Raw genomic sequence first — 19,379 nt, forward strand, 5'->3', positions numbered from 1 at the left:
GTCCGATCGGGATTCGATTTGATTCAATTTGCCATTGCAAAACAATGGCAAATTGAATGGAATCCCGATTTGACATGTCGGATTGAATCGAATTGAATCAATGAATCAGACAAAATTGTATGGTGTACATGGGGCTTTAAGGCCAAACCCAGAGTGCCATCAGCAACCAGAGATTGCCCATCTTTTACAGATGGCGGTAGCAGCACACTACAATCTGATTAGCTTGCATGGCTCGATTTGTTTTTGCTTTAGTCTAAGCCCATTTCCACTAACACATTTTTCTGCACTCATCCACACCCCAACAATCAAATAGAACATGCCCCATTTATTAAAAAAAATTAAATAAAATAAAATGAATAAAAAAATAAAATAAAATCACTCAACTTTTAGTTTCCTGAGAGCATTTTCTAAAAAATGGAGCCGTCACTGGAAATAGCCTGTTACTCACTCCCCCCCCCCCCCCCCCCGCCGCCGTTGTGCAAGTGTACTCCATCATTCCAGTGGGAATTGGTTTGAATGGCAGTTGACCATACCCCCCTGCAGGATCCGGATTGGGAGGAGAGTGAGTGGCACTACGGATACAGTCCTCTCAGAAATTATTGCATCTCCAATAAGGCAGCTGAGGAGGACTGCCTGGAAGCAACTCAAATCACATGTGGCAGAAACTCTAAAATTAATAAATGGGGCATCATACATTTTATCAGTATTAATGAAAGTGGTCTATGTGCAGAGTAATGGAGATTAAGAAAAAAAAAATAAAAACAAACAAAAAAAAAAACAGAAAGTGGAGAGTCTTTAAAATGCAACTACATTCTTGAGAACTAAACAGCTGAGAAAAAGAAAAATGGAGTTTGCAGAAATGTGTAACAGAACACACTTGTTTTGTTTTAAGCATAAACCATAAATAAAAAAACAAGAGAAATGGCGCTCTGGCAAAATCACAATGCGTTAAAAGTCCATGTATTGAGGACCTAAAATTATAAAATGTCCATAAGCATCTACAATTTTCAAAGTATCTTCTTCTGTGCGTGAAAAATGCACTGCTGCATATCCTATTTCGACTGCATGTGAGTGGACCACCACCAACACCCTTTGTGTGCCACTCACCGCTGTAGTAGACCAACCAATGGTCTATATGCACCTTGGGACCGTTCCCGGGTCGTCCCCCACCTCTCGATCAATGCTCTTTGCAATCCAGATGCAGTATGTCATATACCTCAATAAAAAATGCTCAACATAGCGTAATACTGCTAAAAAACGTTTTAATGATAAAAAACTATTGCACTTACAATCTCCGTATAGGTTTAAAAGTGTGAGTAATTTTGACACGGGCTCTCCCCCGCTTAGGTGGCCGGGCTGGCTGGCTTTGGCTGGCCCTGTCGCTTCTCCGCTGCGCATACGGTAGACGCCGGGGTGCCTAGTCGCCTCCTCACCACGCTGCTCCGTGTACAATCCACTTCCGCATTAGACTCCGCCCTATCGATTTCGTCACTTCGTGACTCATCAGGGGCTCGGAGTCCAATGCGTGAAAGCGGACCAGAAATAGCTGCCTCCTTCTCCCTCAACCCGCCCCCTCCTTGCGTGACCTATCAGCGTACTATACGTCACTCGCCTGTGAGATTAACCAAACCTCCTACCCTCCGTATTTTTGCCATAGCCTTCCAGCTGAGCCATTCAGCAGGCTCACCCACACAGTTACACTCCCACAAAAAACACATTAGATTCCCTCTTAAAACCTCAGCCCCTATACAGCGCTATATACATTAACTGAGACACACCACCTTTCACTATTCTCTCCATATTCTGTACACCATTAATTCTATCTCTATACTATAGTACGCTGATAGGTCACGCAAGGAGGGGGCGGGTTGAGGGAGAAGGAGGCAGCTATTTCTGGTCCGCTTTCACGCATTGGACTCCGAGCCCCTGATGAGTCACGAAATCGATAGGGCGGAGTCTAATGCGGAAGTGGATTGTACACGGAGCAGCGTGGTGAGGAGGCGACTAGGCACCCCGGCGTCTACCGTATGCGCAGCGGAGAAGCGACAGGGCCAGCCAAAGCCAGCCAGCCAGCCAGCCCGGCCACCTAAGCGGGGGAGAGCCCGTGTCAAAACTACTCACACTTTTAAACCTATACGGAGATTGTAAGTGCAATAGTTTTTTATCATTAAAACGTTTTTTAGCAGTATTACGCTATGTTGAGCATTTTTTATTGAGGTATATGACATACTGCATCTGGATTGCAAAGAGCATTGATCGAGAGGTGGGGGACGACCCGGGAACGGTCCCAAGGTGCATATAGACCATTGGTTGGTCTACTACAGCGGTGAGTGGCACACAAAGGGTGTTGGTGGTGGTCCACTCACATGCAGTCGAAATAGGATATGCAGCAGAGCATTTTTCACGCACAGAAGAAGATACTTTGAAAATTGTAGATGCTTATGGACATTTTATAAATTTTAGGTCCTCAATACATGGACTTTTAACGCATTGTGACTTTGCCAGAGCACCATTTCTCTTGTTTTTTATTTATGTTTTTTGTGAAGAGAAGGCGAACTAGCCGGCTTGTTTTAACTTATGCTGTGAGCGCTGACCTCTTGTGATTACATTAAGCATAAACCAGTTTACAGATGGGCTGTTTCTATGACCAGAAGGCCGTGTGGTTGAGCTGCTTTCATGAGATGAATAGTCAACAGCTGAGAACCCAGAGCTACACACTTCATTATATTGCTTTGCTACCTGACCTGGCCTGGCTGGGGGTGGTGGTGATCCTGCTCCAGAAACTGACTGACACTCAGAGTAATGCTGAGGGAGATTTCCCCCAGCATGACTGGTCACATGATCCTGATCCCACCCCTTCCACTGCAATGTTGTAGCAGTAATGTGTTATCTCATGGTGTAGCTTTACAAAGTATTGCTCTTAACGATAATCTCCCCCCACTGCCATCATCCTCTGACCTACCCCATGCCTGAGGGTAAGCATAGTTTGCTCAGCTAATGCATTTCCTATACATATCCTATTGCAAAACAGAATGGAAGTTCGGTTGTCTGTCTGGCAATTTGTTAGTTCACCAACTCCATGCAAAAGTTCTATTTTAGTTTTGAATAAATTAAGGAAAGGCTAGAAACTCTTTCAAGGGTTTACTGGTGTCTGTGTCCCCAACTGGGAAATGTTTCCACAGTCTGTCCTATTTTATGGGGCAGGGAGTGGGAGAATTCAGAGTTCTGATTTAAAGGGAACCTGAAGTGAAAGGGATGTCTTTCCTTTTAAAACAATACCAGTTACCTGGCTATCCTGATGATGATTCTAGCATCAGTGGCGTCTGAATTACACACCTGAAACAAGCATGCACCCAATCTTGTCAGAAACATCTGATCTGCATGCTTGTTCGGAGTCTTATGGTGGGAATACACGATGCGTTTTTTTCAGTCGATTTACCGTGCAATCAATTTTCAAATTTGTTTTTCCACTCAATTCTCTTATCTTTTCTCATCATTTTGCATTCACTTCTATAAGAAATCGAGCGGTAAAACAAGACCGGACATGTCGGAAATTATCTTTCAAACCATCTATCTGCCGAAAAAACGCATAGTGCATTCCCAGCATAAGGCTAAAAGTATTAGAGGCAGAGGATCAGCAGGACAGCCAGGCAACTGGTATTGTGAAAAAGGAAAGGAATATGGCAGCCTCCACATCTCCCTCAGTTCAGGTTCCCTTTAAATAGAAATGTTCTTTTCTCCAACTTGGCAATCAAAATAAGGCCTATAAAAGCAGTTTTGGATCTGTCTCAATACTTTATAATGGACATTACAGTTTATTACAAGCTGTTGCCATTTGCTCTGGGTTACTGAATAACCTATATGGGCCTTTAGTAACTGTAATATATTTCCCAGGGACGGGCCAGACAGTGCTGTGTGACCGGTGCAGGTCCTGTCTAGCCCTGAGGACTGGAGGAGTAATCCCATTGGTCTCTGGATTGCCCATGAAATGTTATTCTAGCTCGCACATTAACCTCTCACCTCCTGGGTTGAAGCCTTCTGTGAGTATCTGAACTGTTGAAATTCGTGCAAATTCTATTTCATAATGGTTTTCTCCATCGAGGAACAAATATCTATAAGCAGAAGGGGGAAAAAATGAAAGGGAATTTGTAACGAGATAAAAACTATGAAAACTATAATTACTAGCTGGAAGATTATGGTTCCTTTACAAATAGATCTCAAATGTCTCTACAGCCCACTAACTATCCTATGAAAATGGTGACTTTCTGAAAGGCAGTACACACAATGTTTACCCTCCTAGGGTCAGGGACATCCAAACTTTTTAGGCCAAGGGCCATATTGCCGTTCTTGAGATTGCTGGAGAGCCGAACTAGTGAAGTCGAACAATTTTTGCTGATTGCTGTTAGGTACACTAGGTCTGTGATAATGGCTGTTACTGCTGCTGGCACAGTGGTGGCTGCTAAACAATGGCTGTTACTGCTGCTGGCACAGTGGTGGCTGCTAAACAATGGCTGTTACTGCTGCTGGCACAGTGGTGGCTGCTAAACAATGGCTGTTACGGCTGCTGGCACAGTGACAGCTGCTAATCAGTGGCTGTTACGGCTGTTGGCACAGTGGCAGCTGCTTCTGCTACAGTGGTGGATGATAACCTACAGGAGAGCAAAGAGGGAGGCAGAGTGGCAACAGAAGATGTCCCCTGCATGAGGAACCACAGCTACGTCCTGCGGGCCAAAGGGAATTAACAACTGCAGAAAGCTCTGGCGGCCTCCAGAAAAGGCTCAGAGGGCTGAATTTGGCCCCCAGGCCAGACGTTGCATGCCTGACCTAGGAAAACTTTTTATAATTCCCCTTCTATATACAGGACCCAGTTTCATGTGCAAGACTTCCTGGATCCTCGTAGAGCTCACTATTCCATGTACACAAAGCACATGTAAAGTCACAAAGCACATGAAGAAGCTCTTCCACTTCTTGGACCGCAGCCACAAGAAACCTTTTGGACAAGCTGTTTTCGAGTAGGTTTAGGTGGACCCTGCGCTGGAACAGTGAGCTGTAGGTAGATCAGGGAAGCTTCTGAAGCATCCAGAGACTTCCCACTACTGAGGTGAGTATGTAAGAATGTTTTATTCTTTAGGCATGCTTTAAAGAACAAAAAAATAGCAAGCTCTCCTTAGCACCACAGTCATGCTGGGGGCACATGTAAAGAAATCATAGAAGATGGTGTTCAGGGCTGGATTTCCGGAATGGCCAAAAAGTGGGTGGCTGCAGCCAAACAGGCGGCTGGACATGGGAGGACAGCTGCATATGAGTAGGAGGTTGCAAATATAAAAGTGAAAACTCCACATGAGCGAATAAAACATGGAAGAAGGGTTGCTACTTCCCAAGAGAGCTGTACATAAAAGAGGTGCTGTTGTACATAGATAGTCCACATGGGAGGGGAAAGTTTGCCTAGGGGCTTAAAAAGGTATAAATCCAGCCTTGCAGGTGTTGCTATGTGCATCTCATTTCAGATATTTTTTTACACAAAAAGATCACAACTGATTTGGTACCAGAATGAAACAGGCATCACCTGTGGTTATTGGAGAGCCGACACGCAATGGTTTCAGACTTCTCTGAGGATCCATGGTTAATGTCAAAGGTAGCACCTGGAGACACAAAAACAAATCGTAGTGGGAAAGCTGCATGCTGGGAATGATATCAGTCATACTATCAAATCAGCTTCTCATTCTTTTCTGCTGGCTTCTAATTTGCCTAATAAGCATGACACCCACGCCTTATCTAGACTTTCATGAGAAACGACAGTGCTGGAATGGGAGAAAACAGTTGCCCAGAGCAACCAGAATTCAGCTGTTTAACGAAACAAGGATTCTGACGACTGCCCAGCTTTTTGCTTCAATCTGTGAAACAATCATCCCAAATCAGATCTGAAGTCTAAGTTAGAGGAATTTCAGCCTAAGCTTTGCACAGCATCAGGGAAAAAACACCCGAGCAGGTCTCTGATGGGTGGAGCTTAGCTAAAAATGCAGCTAAAAATGATGCTTTGGTACGAAAAAAAAGTTCTTATGCTGTGAAACTGTTAAAGAAACACCAAGCCATTTCAGTTCTGCTGAGTAGATTTTTAGTCCGGAGGTTCACTTTAAGGAGGTACATTTCTGTTCGCTATATCGTCTCATGCCTATTTAAAAAGGCAATTCATTTATATTCATATCACACCAGATGGGCTGGGTGGATTTATTGTATATAATATAATGCGTGCGGGGACCATCATATGCAGAGTGCTCTTCAGTACCTATAGCTGACTGTCCTTGCTGCTGCTTGTGTCCTCTAGTACTCAAGTACCACCAACAGTGCATGGTTTGCAGAACAGCACTAGCATTCAATTTAATTTCAGGTTAAATTAGTGTCCCAGCAGAGCAGATTATCTACCTCTGTGGATTTTCACAAAACACGCACTGTTAGGCCTTGTTCACATTTAAAAACGGGAAAAAAAGTGTTTTGCGTTTTTGTGCACTTTTTTTTAGCACCTCCCGGCGCGCCACTGCCCTTTTGTGAAAAGCGCTTTTATAAGCACTTTTCCAGAGTGGTTTTTATCATTCCCCCTCTGATGCAAGTCAGTAGCAGTAGGGTATTGTACCGGGTTAGCCATCAGTAAAAGCAAGAAGTTTTAAATCAGGATGATACCATTTATTGGCTAACTAAAAAGGAATAAGAATAAGCAAGGTTTCGGCCTTACAGCCTTCATCGGGCTTACATCCTATTAGTTACGATACCTCTGTGTCAGTCCAACTCTCAGGTCTGTGAGCATGGAGTAAACAAGGATCCTTATCTCAGCTAACAACCTCTCACCCCATTTAAATGTTCTGTTTCAATTAAGGCATCTTAATGACATGTATTTATGCTTGAAAAAACTAAGCGGATGTAAGCCCGACGAAGGCTGCAAGGCCAAAAGCTTGCTTATTCTTATTCATTTTTAGTTAGCCAATAAATTGTATCATCCTGGATTTAAAACTTCTTGCTGATGCAAGTCAGGAAGTGAACTCTGACCCGGAAAATAAAATACAATGCATTTATTCTTAAAACACCATTTTGTGAGAGTTTTGCGTTTTTCCTACGCCTTCCATTATAGCAAAAATGCTCCAAAAATGGTATAGGCACCGCTTTGCAGACCGCAAAGCGGACGCAACGCGCTGATATGAACCTTCTCATAGAGATTCATTGCACAAGCGTTTTGTGGGTGATTTTTAAAACCGCCTGTGCTTGAAAAAAGGGCATAACGCCCTTGCCCTAAGTGGTATTTGAGGACAGGGTTGGGAAACTCTAGTGTACCCAACAGCTTTCTGAACTGGGCACCAGAGCTCCACACTCACTGTGGTCACATGACGGTGTGCCTGGAGCTCTCGTGGCACAGGACACTAGATGATGCAAGTCGATGTGAGGAGCAGTAGCTATACATACTGAAGCATGTATATGTCCCAATGTGTGGTGTCTTCTGCATTGTCAGCTAACCAGTGGGTTATGGTTTTTGCCCCATTTTTCAGGCCAAAAGTTTGTATGTGCCACACTGCTAGCCACTAAGAATTTACACACAATGCTTCTTTGTTAAGCTGGTAACCCTGGACTGCACAATAATAAATCTTCCACCACTGCAGACTTCAGAGACAAGCGTTTGGTTTTCTATTGGTGTCAAGGTTGACTTTAGCAGGAATCTGTGACAGAGCTAAACATCTCGGGACTCTCCCACTGAGTTTACTGTGCAGTTGCACTCTAGTGACCTCTCAGCTTCCTGTGAAAGAGGCTGAGCTGGAGCCTGGAGTGGCTGTACTGGCTGGTGCTGCTGCCTTGCTGAGCTACAAGACAGGAACTGAGAAGTACAGGAACGTGACTACACACCATTCATCAGCACTTTCAGCTGCCGGTCATAGAACTCCATCTCCTTCTGTGAAATGATGGAGCATTCTCCACACTGACGCACGGGGTCCACGAAACACATACGGGGCAGAGGCACTTTCTTGCTGCAGCACTTGTCACAGAAGCATTTGCCACATCTACGGCAGTGGTGCTAGAAGGACAAAGATAAAAGTCATTCCGTCACACAAAGTACATGACAACTTGAAAAGCAAATCTGAACTGACCCCCCAAATGCTAAACCTCCGTATTTTCCGGCATATAAGACAACCCCCTAACTTTTCCAGGAAAATATAGAGCTTGGGATATATTCGTCGTATAAAACTATCCCTCTTCCAATGTACACCAAATACAAATTAAACCATCCTATACTGGTGCCATGTATGACCAGATACTGCTGCTGAACTGTATGTGGTACCCAGTACATAACACTATACAGGGGATTGCCTGGTTGGATTGGTCAACTCTCCCTGAGTGCTTGTTCACACTGCAGGCGTTTCTGGCTTTTTTTTTTTGTTTTACCCGCTTGCGGTTTTTGCAAAACTCGTCCTGACCGCGTGGCCCCAAAGAATGTCTATGAAAAAGTTCACATCAGTGTGGGTTGTGCGCGGTGCGGCTATGAAAGGTGCGTGTTCCATTTTCAGGACAATTCCACCTCAATAGAAGGTATAGGAAAAAACAAAAACCGGCGAACACATACAAAAACGCGCATTAAGGCGATTGCGTTTGCAAGAATACTTTTGCCTCAATTCACTAAGATTATGCTGGAGATAATAAGGCAAGAGAAAACGTACCACCACACAGTAAGAGTTATTTTATCTCTTCATTCCTTAAAGCGGAATATAACCCTGCATTTCAACTTTGCTCTAAAACATTACTTACAGCATATTATATGCAAAAAGCATTTTTTTTTTACTAGACCAGCATTGGAAGGGTTAAACACAGAGGTTTTAAAGAGAATCTGTACTCTGAAATTCTTACAATAAAAAGCATACCATTCTATTCATTATGTGCTCCTGGTCCCCTCTGTGCTGTTTCTGCCATTCTCTGCTGCAAACCTGGCTTGTAATTGCCAGTTTTAGGCAGTGTTTACAAACAAACTAACCAGCTTCTAATAGGCTCAGCTAAGCAGAGTGTGTTAGTCACACAGAGCCTGCAGGGGGTGTGTACAGCTTCTAGCTAATCACAAGCAGCCCTGCACATTCCAGTCTGACTGCCTCAGCCTGACTGTGCCGACTATAGAGAGAAGATTAGATCATATAACAGAGATAACACAGCTACTGTGCAATTAGGAAAAGCTGCAGTAAGCCAGACCACATTAGAAAAGGCATAGGAACTTATAGCATAGAAGAAATAAAGATAAACAATTTGTTACAGAGTCTCTTTAAGTTCCGTGCAGACATTCAGATGGTTACATTCTATTTAGTTAGTGTGTAACTGTTTATCAATAGATACATCTCTTTGGCTGTCCTCCAAGCTCCTTCTCAGTGAGAGAGATGAGTCATAATAAACACATATTTGTAAACAAAAAGTATCTAACTCAAGTTTGGATTCGGTTGCAGAAATCTCCAGGGACTTTAAAGCCCTGTGTAACCCTTCCAATGCTGGTCTAGTAAAAAAAAAAATGCTGGTTGCATATAATATACTGTAAATAATGTTTTAGAGCAAAGTTGAAATGCAGGGTTATATTCCGCTTTAAGTTACCTCCTCTGTAGTTATTTTCACACGCAGTTAACAGCCTGTCTTTAACTCTGGAGTTATTTTAAGGATTGAAGAGTTAACTTAAAGACAGAAGCGTTAATTTTAGGTTTGCCTGAGGTAAAATGTTTCCTGAATAGGACATGCCTCATCACCATGGTGATAACTCTAGAAACGTTATTAAAGACAGGAGATAAGCTTAGTAAATTGAGGCCATTGTATTTATTCTTTTCCGAGTCAGAGTTCACTTCCTGACTTGTGTCAGGGAGTGAATTACAAAACCTATCTGAAAAAAAACGCTTAGAAAACCGCTAAGCACAAAAACGAATCGCCCACCCAAGCGCCAGGTAACGGATAGAAAAAAAGCATTACAAAAAAACAAAACAAAAAACACCCCCAACGCTGACAGACACGCAAACGGAACGCAATGTGAACAAGGCCTGAGCGGATTGGTCAGCTCTCCTTGTCTACCTGTTTATCAGAGCAGTATGGAAGAATAGATCGAGCTGTGCCCATATAACATGCCTCTTCCACCCTTCTGGCCCACCCTTGTATCCTATTTACCCCCTTCTCTGCCTCTCCGATCTCACACATGTGCACCTGCTCCGCTTCACTACAGTCCTCAGCAGCAAGATCTGAGAGGCGGTAACAGGATAGGGCACGATACCCGGCATATAAGACGACCCCCAAGTTTTCAGAAGATATTCAAGGGTTAAAAAGTAGTCTTACATGCCAGAATATACAGTAAGTGATACACTGTGTGTAGTATGGGGGTTCTGATACTTAAAAAGGTCCCCCCTGTTTTGGCAGATCCCCCCTCCCCCGTTGTATCACTCTGCCCCTCTACTCCATTGGTGGCTTTGACTGGAGACAGACAAATAGAAACTAAAAAGGAACTGTAGTGAAAAATAATGAATAAAATAGCTTATTTTATTACAGTATTCATTCCTGATTTAGTCAGTGTTTGCCCATTGTAAAATCTTTCCTCATCCAGATTTACATTCTGAAATGTATCACTGGTGGTGACATCTTTAGTCCTGCCAGGTGATCTCTGTGGAATGTTCGTTTACTGAGAGTTCTATGCACAGAGGGAGCTATGGTTGCTTGGCAGTTGAAAATAGCTGTTATTTCCCTCAATGCAACGAGATTCACAGACTGGAAACAGCCAGGACCATGGTCATGACATCACACGGTGGGAGGGGTTTCACCACAATATCAGCCATTCAGATGTCCCTGATCTATTCGAGAAAACAAAAAGATTTCTCATAGGAAAGGGGGCATCAGCTACTGATTAATATGAAGTGCAATCCTCTGTTAAAGTTCCTTTTGGAGGAGTGGTGCATGCTCTGTCTAACTCTACACTGCCACCCGGCAAAAACTGTCTGGAGCTTTCTAGTCCTGCACATTTCAGAAGTTCTGCTCAATCGGCGGTTCCAAAATGTGCATGGCCAGAAAAACTTCCCGGGCAGGATTGCAGACATTTGAAGAGCTTTCATATGACTGGCCTCCAGTCTCCAATGAGACAATGAAAGTAAATATTTTAACTCCTTCAGGCTTTTTTTTATTTTATTTTATTCTTAGATCTTAGCATAGTGTGGCTAATCCACTGGACCAGAGGGGAAATGTTGGCTGTAATTCTGCTTTAAAGAGACTCCGTAACAAAAATTGCATCCTGTTTTTTATCATCCTACAAGTTCCAAAAGCTATTCTAATGTGTTCTGGCTTACTGCAACACGTTCTACTATCACAGTCTCTGTAATAAATCAATCTATCTTTCCCCTGTCAGACTTGTCGGCCTGTGTCTGGAAGGCTGCCAAGTTCTTCAGTGTTGTGGTTCTGTGATGAATCTCCCCCCTCCAGGCCCCTCTCTGCACACTGCCTGTGTATTATTTAGATTAGAGCAGCTTCTCTCTTCTCTCTTATCTTTTACAAGCTGGATAAATCGTCCTCTGAGCTGGCTGGGCTTTCACATACTGAGGAATTATAGACAAGGGCAAAGCTGTTTGCAGGAAGAAAAGAGCAGCCTGAAACTTCAGTGCATGAGATTCTGCAGGGGGAAAGAAACACACAAATGATCTCTTGAGATTCAAAAGGAAGGCTGTATACAGCCTGCTTGTGTAGGGATGTATTTTCTATGTGTGGACATACTGTACATCAACCTACTTCCTGTTTTGGTGGCCATTTTGTTTGTTTATAAACAAACCTTTTAAAACTGTTTTTAACCACTTTTAATGCGGCGAGGAGCGGCAAAATTGTGACAGAGGGTAATAGGAGATGTCTGCTAACGCACTGGTATGTTTACTTTTGTGCGATTTTAACAATACAGATTCTCTTTAAAATACACCTGAACATAAAGGGATGTGGAGGCTGCCATAATGATTTCCTTTTAAACAATACCAGTTGCCTTTAACGTGCGACAGTAGAGTAAAAATTGCTAAAACATTTAAAATGAAGACGGCAATGGTGGACTTACCCCCCCCCCCCCCCCCCCCCTCGAGGTAGATAAGACGCTGCTGAATCTTTTTCAAAGATCATTTATTAACATACTCCAGACAGCTTAGCACCTTTCACAGAGGCACTAAGCCAGGCATGGGCAAACTTGGCCCTCCAGCTGTTAAGGGACTACAAGTCCCACAGTCATGACTCAAAGGCAAATGCATTGTGGGACTTGTAGTTCCGTAACAGCTGGAGGGCCGAGTTTGCCCATGCCTGTACTAAGCTTATGACTAGACCTGCATGAGCGGTTTACTCCTTGTTACAGCCCAGTGAAGTTGGGATATGCCCACGAAGCGCGTTACATTTGTCTGGAGTATGTTAAGAAATGATCTTTGTAGAAAAAAAAAAAATCTGCAGCATCTTGTGTCTACCTTGAGGGGGCAAGTCCACCACTGCCTCCTTCATATTAAATGTTTTAACAATTTGTACTCTACTGGCGCCTCTGTACAACTGCACGTTACCTGGTGGAGGGGATTTGGCCCTTTTCTTCCGATCTACAGAGAGCGACTTCTTAATCCTGAGTGGGGACAGGTTCAATACTCCCCACCTGCCTACATAGTGGTTGCCTGGATGGTAACCCAGACTTGTGAGTATAACATTATACTTACCCTTTCACACCCACAGTTCCAGTACATACTACACTATATACTGGGCTCTCAGGGTCTCCCTTTTTCAATAGCAGTTGCCTGGCAGTTCTGCTGATCCTCTGCCTGTAATACTTTTAGCCATGCACCATGAACAGCAGGCAGATGTTTCTGGCTGGATTAGCTGCATGCTTATTTCAGGCGTGTGATCCAGATACTATTGTAGCTGAAGAGATCAGAGGGATGCCAGGCAACTGGAATGGTTTCAAAGGAATTAAATATGGTCACCTCCACATCCCTCTCACTTCAGGTGTCCTTTAACCTACTTACGTTGAATTTATAAATATTCCGATGCTGAATGTAGAATTCTAAGCCGCCCATCAGACTTGCCCCCATCAACACATTCAAGCCAGCCCTCAAAACCCACCTCTTCAAGATGGCCAACCCACCCCCTACCAGACAGGAACTCTCTGCTGAATACTTACTTCTACAGCCCAACCTAGTGTGTCCGCCTACCCTCCCCTTAGGTTGTAAGCCTGTGGCAGGGTCCACCCTTCCCCAGTGTATTCTATACATGATTGTGTGCTCCTTTCTATAACAGCCTTGAACTTGGGCATCACTAACCAGCCCCCCCCCCCCCCAAAAAAAAAAATAGCATAAGCATGCATTTTGTACCTGGTTTGCTTTGTATAGCTTTGCCCTATGTTGTATAACCTTGTTACGTTAAGTCTGTCATCCTTTGTATCATATGTGTTTATTGTTAAAGTGGACCCAAATTAAAAACACAAGATTTCAGAAATAAAATCTATTTTCTAACTTCTAATAATAAATAGCCTTTTTTCAGCTGCATGATGACAAATATAAAATATTTTACATTTATTGGAGGAACTCCTCCCTTCCTTTCATATTGCCGGGACAGAATCCAGCAGACTGGTGGAGGAGATAAAAAACAGAAACAAAACACAGGCTGCTACGGATGATGTCACAGGGGAGGTGATCTCAGCTTGTGTGAGATTTCACATAGACCACACCCCGGAGGGAGGGTAGCTGATGACAAACACACCCATGATCTAAAACCTGCTACTAAGCACAGAAGTAATGGCTGCCACCTGCATAACCCTAGTTATGAAAAGAGAAGGGTGAAAAGCATGCACTCAAATGCTCATAGGCTTGAAGGAGTGTTTATCTTGGTATGTGTCAGAGTGGTGCAACTAAATATTTTGAATTAAAAAATATGTTTGGTTTGGGTCCGCTTTAAAGAGACTCTAATAAAATTTTGAGCCTTTTTTCTTCTATCCTATAAGTTCCTATACCTGTTCTAATGTGCTCTGTCTAACAGCAGCTTTTCATAGTTGCACAGTGGCTGTTATATGATCTAATCTTCTCTCATCTGTCGGCTCTGTCTGGCTGAGGCAGTCAGGCTGGATTGTGCTTTGCTGTTTGTGATTGGATATAAGCTATACACACCCTCTCCAGGCCCCCTGCACACTCTGTATGACACACACTGAGCTACTCTCAGCGTGTCACTTGCTATGTCTTTTGTTTGTAAACACTGCATAAAAATGGCAATTACAAGCCAGGATTGCAGCAGGGAGTGGCAGAAACAGCACAGAAGTGCCCAGGAGAACATAATGAATAGAATGGTATGCTTTTTATTGTAAGAATTTTAGAGAACAGATTCTTTTTAACCGCTGCGTGATATGTTGGCACTTTACAAATACACTAATAATACTAATAAACAGACAAGCAATTCTAAGCCAAAGTCGTGCAAAATACCATTTATTCAAATCAAGCCGTCATTATTCTTACCTTCCTTGTGATGAAGTCAAACTTTGCTTCGCAATGCATGCACCGTGGGCACTGGAGACATGAAAGCAAGTGTTATTAATATAGACATATACAGTACAGTGGAATGACTCAGACTTCTCACATAGGAATAGCTTATATTAACAACTACCCACAGTCCATCTGCTCCACATTTTATCATCCAACAACCGTTGTACACAAAGCCAATGTTCTTTCTCTTGAGTATAACAAAGGCACTGGTGTGCAGGAACGCCACACTACCAAACAATAGACCACCATCACGGGTATGCCCACTTAGCTCTTGATTCAGAGTTCTGACAGGTTGCCATGTTCCTCTGGATGGGGTGCAATGTTTTACTGAGAGAGTCCATGTTTAAAGGCACTTTTCCAGGGGCATAGCAATAGGGGTTGCAGAGATTGAGACCGCATCGGGGCCCTTGGGCCAGAGGGGCCCCGAGGAGCCTTCCCTCAACCACAGTATTAACTCTCCATTGGTCCTGTGCTCATAATAATCCCTTCTATAGATACTTTGAATAGTGGTAATCATTAAACTGCTCCCCCTTCCCCTTCTTGCCCCTCTGACACTGTAGTTGCCATTGGCAGGTTTTGGTGCGACGTATCAATTGTTATGTATAAAGTGCTTGGGGGGGGCCCATTGTAAAATTTGCATCGGGGCCCACAGCTCCTTAGCTACGCCACCGCACTCTTCATAGATTGTCGAAATAACAGCCAGTGTAAAGGTGCCCATACATACACTTACACGATTTCCCGCCGATAGACAGCAGATTCGATCACTGTGATCGAATCTGCTGTGAAATCGATGCGCAAATGCTGACCGATTTCCGTCCGAAAATCGATCCCGTTGATCTGTCCGCGTGGAAGATTTCGCTCGATCGCTGGTGGGTCGGGAGTGCGTCGATAGCGGCGTGCAATTGTCCAACGACCGACGCTATTGGCAATACATTACCTGTTCCACCTGGCGCGTGTCCCCGCTTGTCCCTTCTCCGCGCTGGCCTCTCGCTGGCTGGCTTCACTTACTTCCTGTCGGGGGAAGTTTAAACAGTAGAGCACCCTCTACTGTTTATACTCCCCCCGTCAGGAAGTAAAGTGAAGCCAGAGCGGAGAAGAGACAGCGGAGACCAGGGGACCACGGGACTCACGCCGGCCGGATCAGGTAATGTATGCAGAGGGCAGAGGCAGCTCCACAGATTATGAAATGGTTTCACAGTGAAATCGATTCAAAATCTGTTTGCAGTGTAGATAGCCAATAGATACCTCTGATCAGATTCGATCACAGAGGGCTCTATCTGCTGGTCGATCTGGTGGCAATCGACCAGTGTATGGCTGCCTTAATTCTCGCTTATCTGCTAGTAATGAGCCACTGTAATTTGAGCTGTCATCTCTGTCTGAACTGTACTGTTCAGACAGGCTATATTCAAACACTGGAGATGAACCCTGTATGTGCTCCCAAACCAGGAACTAACTATACTGCAGCATCTTTGAAGGAGTTCTATCAACTGTAACAAGGAAATGTTTTTTCTTTAAAGGTTATTATGCTGCTGCTTATATTTTAGAGCAGAGAGGAAGTCCTGGGTTTAGATCTGCTTTCAGTGGGGGAGGAAGCCTTTACATGCAAGAGTGAATGGGTGGAATTATTTCAGAAGCAGGGATTTGTCGGAAGAGGATTCATGAGAGTGCAGGTGAGTCTGTGGATCACCTACATCCTTTGCATGCGCAGTGTATATGGAGCACCCAGCAGGTGGACATTAAAGTAGAATTATTTAAACAAGGTACTTTTATCAACACATGGACTAGTTTCCCAGGTTTACATCAGGGTCACTTTAAAAAAAAAAAAAAATCAAACCCGAAGTAGTAAGTCCTCTTCTTAAAAACAGATAAACGTTTTCATCATCAACCATTCCCACAGAGAAACACGCCACCTCACCTCATTACTGTATTGTGACTGGTTGTGTCCCCTGACAGACACCGTACACAACCTACCACAAAGCAGCAAGGATGACAGGACCTCTGCCAGAAGCCGCCACCATGGAAACGGTTGTCCAGGAAAGGCATGTGAGTGTTTACAGAGACAGTTTAGCTGGAAGCAGTAATTATTTGCAGCTGAATGAGCTTTCCCTTCAAAACTTAACCCAATCCTCCCATGTAAAAAGGTCCATGGTAAACTCTAGAAAGAGGAACTGTAGTGAAAATAGCATAATAAATAAAATTGCTTATTTTTTTCAATAATCATTTATAGATTATTTAGTCAGTCTTTGCCCATTGTAGACTCTTTCCTCTCCCTGATTTACATTCTGAAATGTATCACTGGTGGTGGCATCTTTAGCCAGGTGAGTTCTAGGCACAGAGGGAGATGGTGCTTGCTTAGCAGATGGAAAAAGCTGTTACTTGCAACAAGGTTCACAGACGGCAAACTGTCAGGGCCATGGTCCTGACATCACACTGTGGGATTTCACCACAATATCAGCCATACAACAACTACTGATTGGAATGAAGCTCAATCCTTGGTTACAGTTCATCTTAAAGTGGACCTGACCTCAGAACTCCTCTCTGCTCTAAAAGCTACACAACAGCATAATAAACTTTAAAGAAAAACATTTCTTTGTTACAGCCGATACAAATTCTAAAATAAATCTGCACAGTTTCTACTTCCTGATTCATGGAAGCAGACATTGTTTACAGCCTGTGCTTTCAAATGGGCTTATCTACCATAGGCAGTCATGTGACAGGAGGGAGATCAAATTACAACTAGTGATTAGACGCAAACAAGGGGGAATTACAAAGGCTAAAAATTGTTTAAAATACATACAGGGTGCACTTCTGTTATGTTTTCCTTGTGTCCTGTGCAAGAGTTCAGCTCCACTTTAAGGTTTATGAAGCACCTTCCTTATCACAGGCAATACTGAATATTCTGTCACCAAAATATAATAAATACATAACTGAACTGAAGCAAATCCAAGGACAAAGAAGACTCCAACAAGGAGCTGCCAATAAGCCAATCCAGACTGGACTGTTGTGTGCTGCGTACTAAATCTAACAACCATGACACCAATCGCGTCAGCTTGACCAAGCAGGTCTGTAGTAGATGCTCCCAGACTCCTGTTCTACAGGTAAGTACACAAATAATTTGGGGATCAGGACTCGATCCCTCAGTCCGGTTTCACATTGCGGATTGTCAGTAGCGGGGAAAAAAAAAAAAAAACAGGCCTTCGGGCATCTGGCAGCAAGCCACGCAGAACGTGACACTCTCTGTGGCCGAAGTGATCACGTGCACAGACACGCATTGTTATAAAAAAAAAAAATAAAAAAAAAAAAAAAAAGCTAAAACTTGCAGTGGGCATTTTAAAAAATACGCATTGCCATAGGCTTACATGACTTCCTGTCCGCCGAAGGTTACCACGTGGTAACATAAGTATGCACTCACGTCGGGGATGGGGTGAAAAAGTCACTTCCATCACATTGCACCTTGTCGGTATGAAAGGCCCCATAGACCAACGTTGCCCTAGTGGTAGGCTGTGGTAAAATGCCGCACTGCGGTAGAGTGAAAGGGCCCTCAGGCAACAGTTCGGGGTCTAGTGCTACACGACAAATGTACGAAAGGCAAGGTTACAAATTTTGGGAAAATGACACGTTACAGTTAGAAGACAGCAAGTGTAGCTTGAAAATCTAAACATATTTGCCATACCCCATCTCTACTATCTTTCAGACTAAACTTAACAGCCATTACAGACATATACATTTCTAGTTGAAGAATTCTGCTCTACAGTACTGTAGCTGCCATGATAACTTATCAATACCAAGTTTTTTGTTTTTTTTTAAGTCGTTCGTATGTCAACCTCAGGGAAATAAAACAGAAACAAAACAGTTAACAGTTTGAGCTTGTTCACACTATGGGCTTGATCCACTATACCGTGATAACTCATAGCACGGGCGCGCTAGCATTTTCGCATGCAGCCGCAAATTTTCACACACAATCACGCACGAAAATTCACGATTATGTGCAAAAATTTGCGATTGCACACGAAAACGCTAGCACGGCCATGCTATGAGTTATCACGGTTTAGTGAATCAAGCCTTATGAGCGGTTGCTGTTTTTTTTAAGCAATGGCGATTTCAGAAATTGCCCTAAAATAGCTTGTGCAATGATTCCTTATGAGAGAGTGTTCACATATGAGCTGTTTGATTACGATCTGCTTACAAAGGCTCAATAGAAGGTATAGGGAAAACGCTCTGCAAAAGAGCTTATAAAAGCAATTTTAAAAATCTCAATATATTGCTCATCGCTTGCTATATCGCTGGCGATTTATAATGTGAACACAGCCTAACAGAATGTAAACAGCCTCCAGTGTGGTGTGTATTCTCTAACCCAGTGATCTGCAAACTTGGCTCTTCATCTGTTAAGTAACTACAAGTCCCATAATGCATTTGCCTTTATGATTCATGACTGTAGCCGTTAGACTCCTGCAATGCATTGTGGGACTTGTAGTTCCTTAACAGCTGGAGAGCCAAGTTTGCAGATCACTGCTCTAACCAAGTCTATCAGACCAAGTCGGATATCTTGGGCTTTCATAAGCTCTCCATTATGGTATACAGGTAAGTCCCCAACTTATGAATGACCCAAAAATGTGAGAATTTGATTCTGTGTTTGTGCCTGAATGTGTAAAGGTGCTACCGGCCTGCTGAAAGGACAACAGACGCCAGAGGGATATGGAGGCTGCCATATTTATTTCCTTTTTAATACAAGTTGCTTGGCTGTCCAGCTGATCCCCAGTCTCTAATACTTTAAGCCATAGACCCTGAGCAAGCATGCAGCAGATCAGGCGTTTGACATTGTCATATAGGACAAGATTAGCTGTATGATTGTGGTGCGAGTCA

The 19,379-nt window shown here is 43.4% G+C and overlaps 1 protein-coding gene across 2 annotated transcripts in view; it reads right to left on the bottom strand.

The window, feature by feature from the left end:
- ZFYVE21 (zinc finger FYVE-type containing 21) overlaps positions 1-19,379 on the bottom strand; it is a 60,919-nt gene that overhangs the window by 14,288 nt on the left and 27,252 nt on the right. For both annotated transcript variants that reach the window (XM_068254340.1, XM_068254341.1), the window contains exons 2-5: positions 14,490-14,540; positions 7,888-8,056; positions 5,567-5,642; positions 4,021-4,112 (exon numbers count right to left, since the gene is read on the bottom strand). In XM_068254340.1, coding sequence (XP_068110441.1) covers positions 4,021-4,112; positions 5,567-5,642; positions 7,888-8,056; positions 14,490-14,540 — 388 coding nt within the window. The remainder of the gene's footprint in view (positions 1-4,020; positions 4,113-5,566; positions 5,643-7,887; positions 8,057-14,489; positions 14,541-19,379) is intronic.

Source organism: Hyperolius riggenbachi, chromosome 9 (assembly GCF_040937935.1).
Source record: "Hyperolius riggenbachi isolate aHypRig1 chromosome 9, aHypRig1.pri, whole genome shotgun sequence".
In the NCBI taxonomy this organism is placed as follows: Eukaryota; Metazoa; Chordata; class Amphibia; order Anura; family Hyperoliidae; genus Hyperolius; species Hyperolius riggenbachi.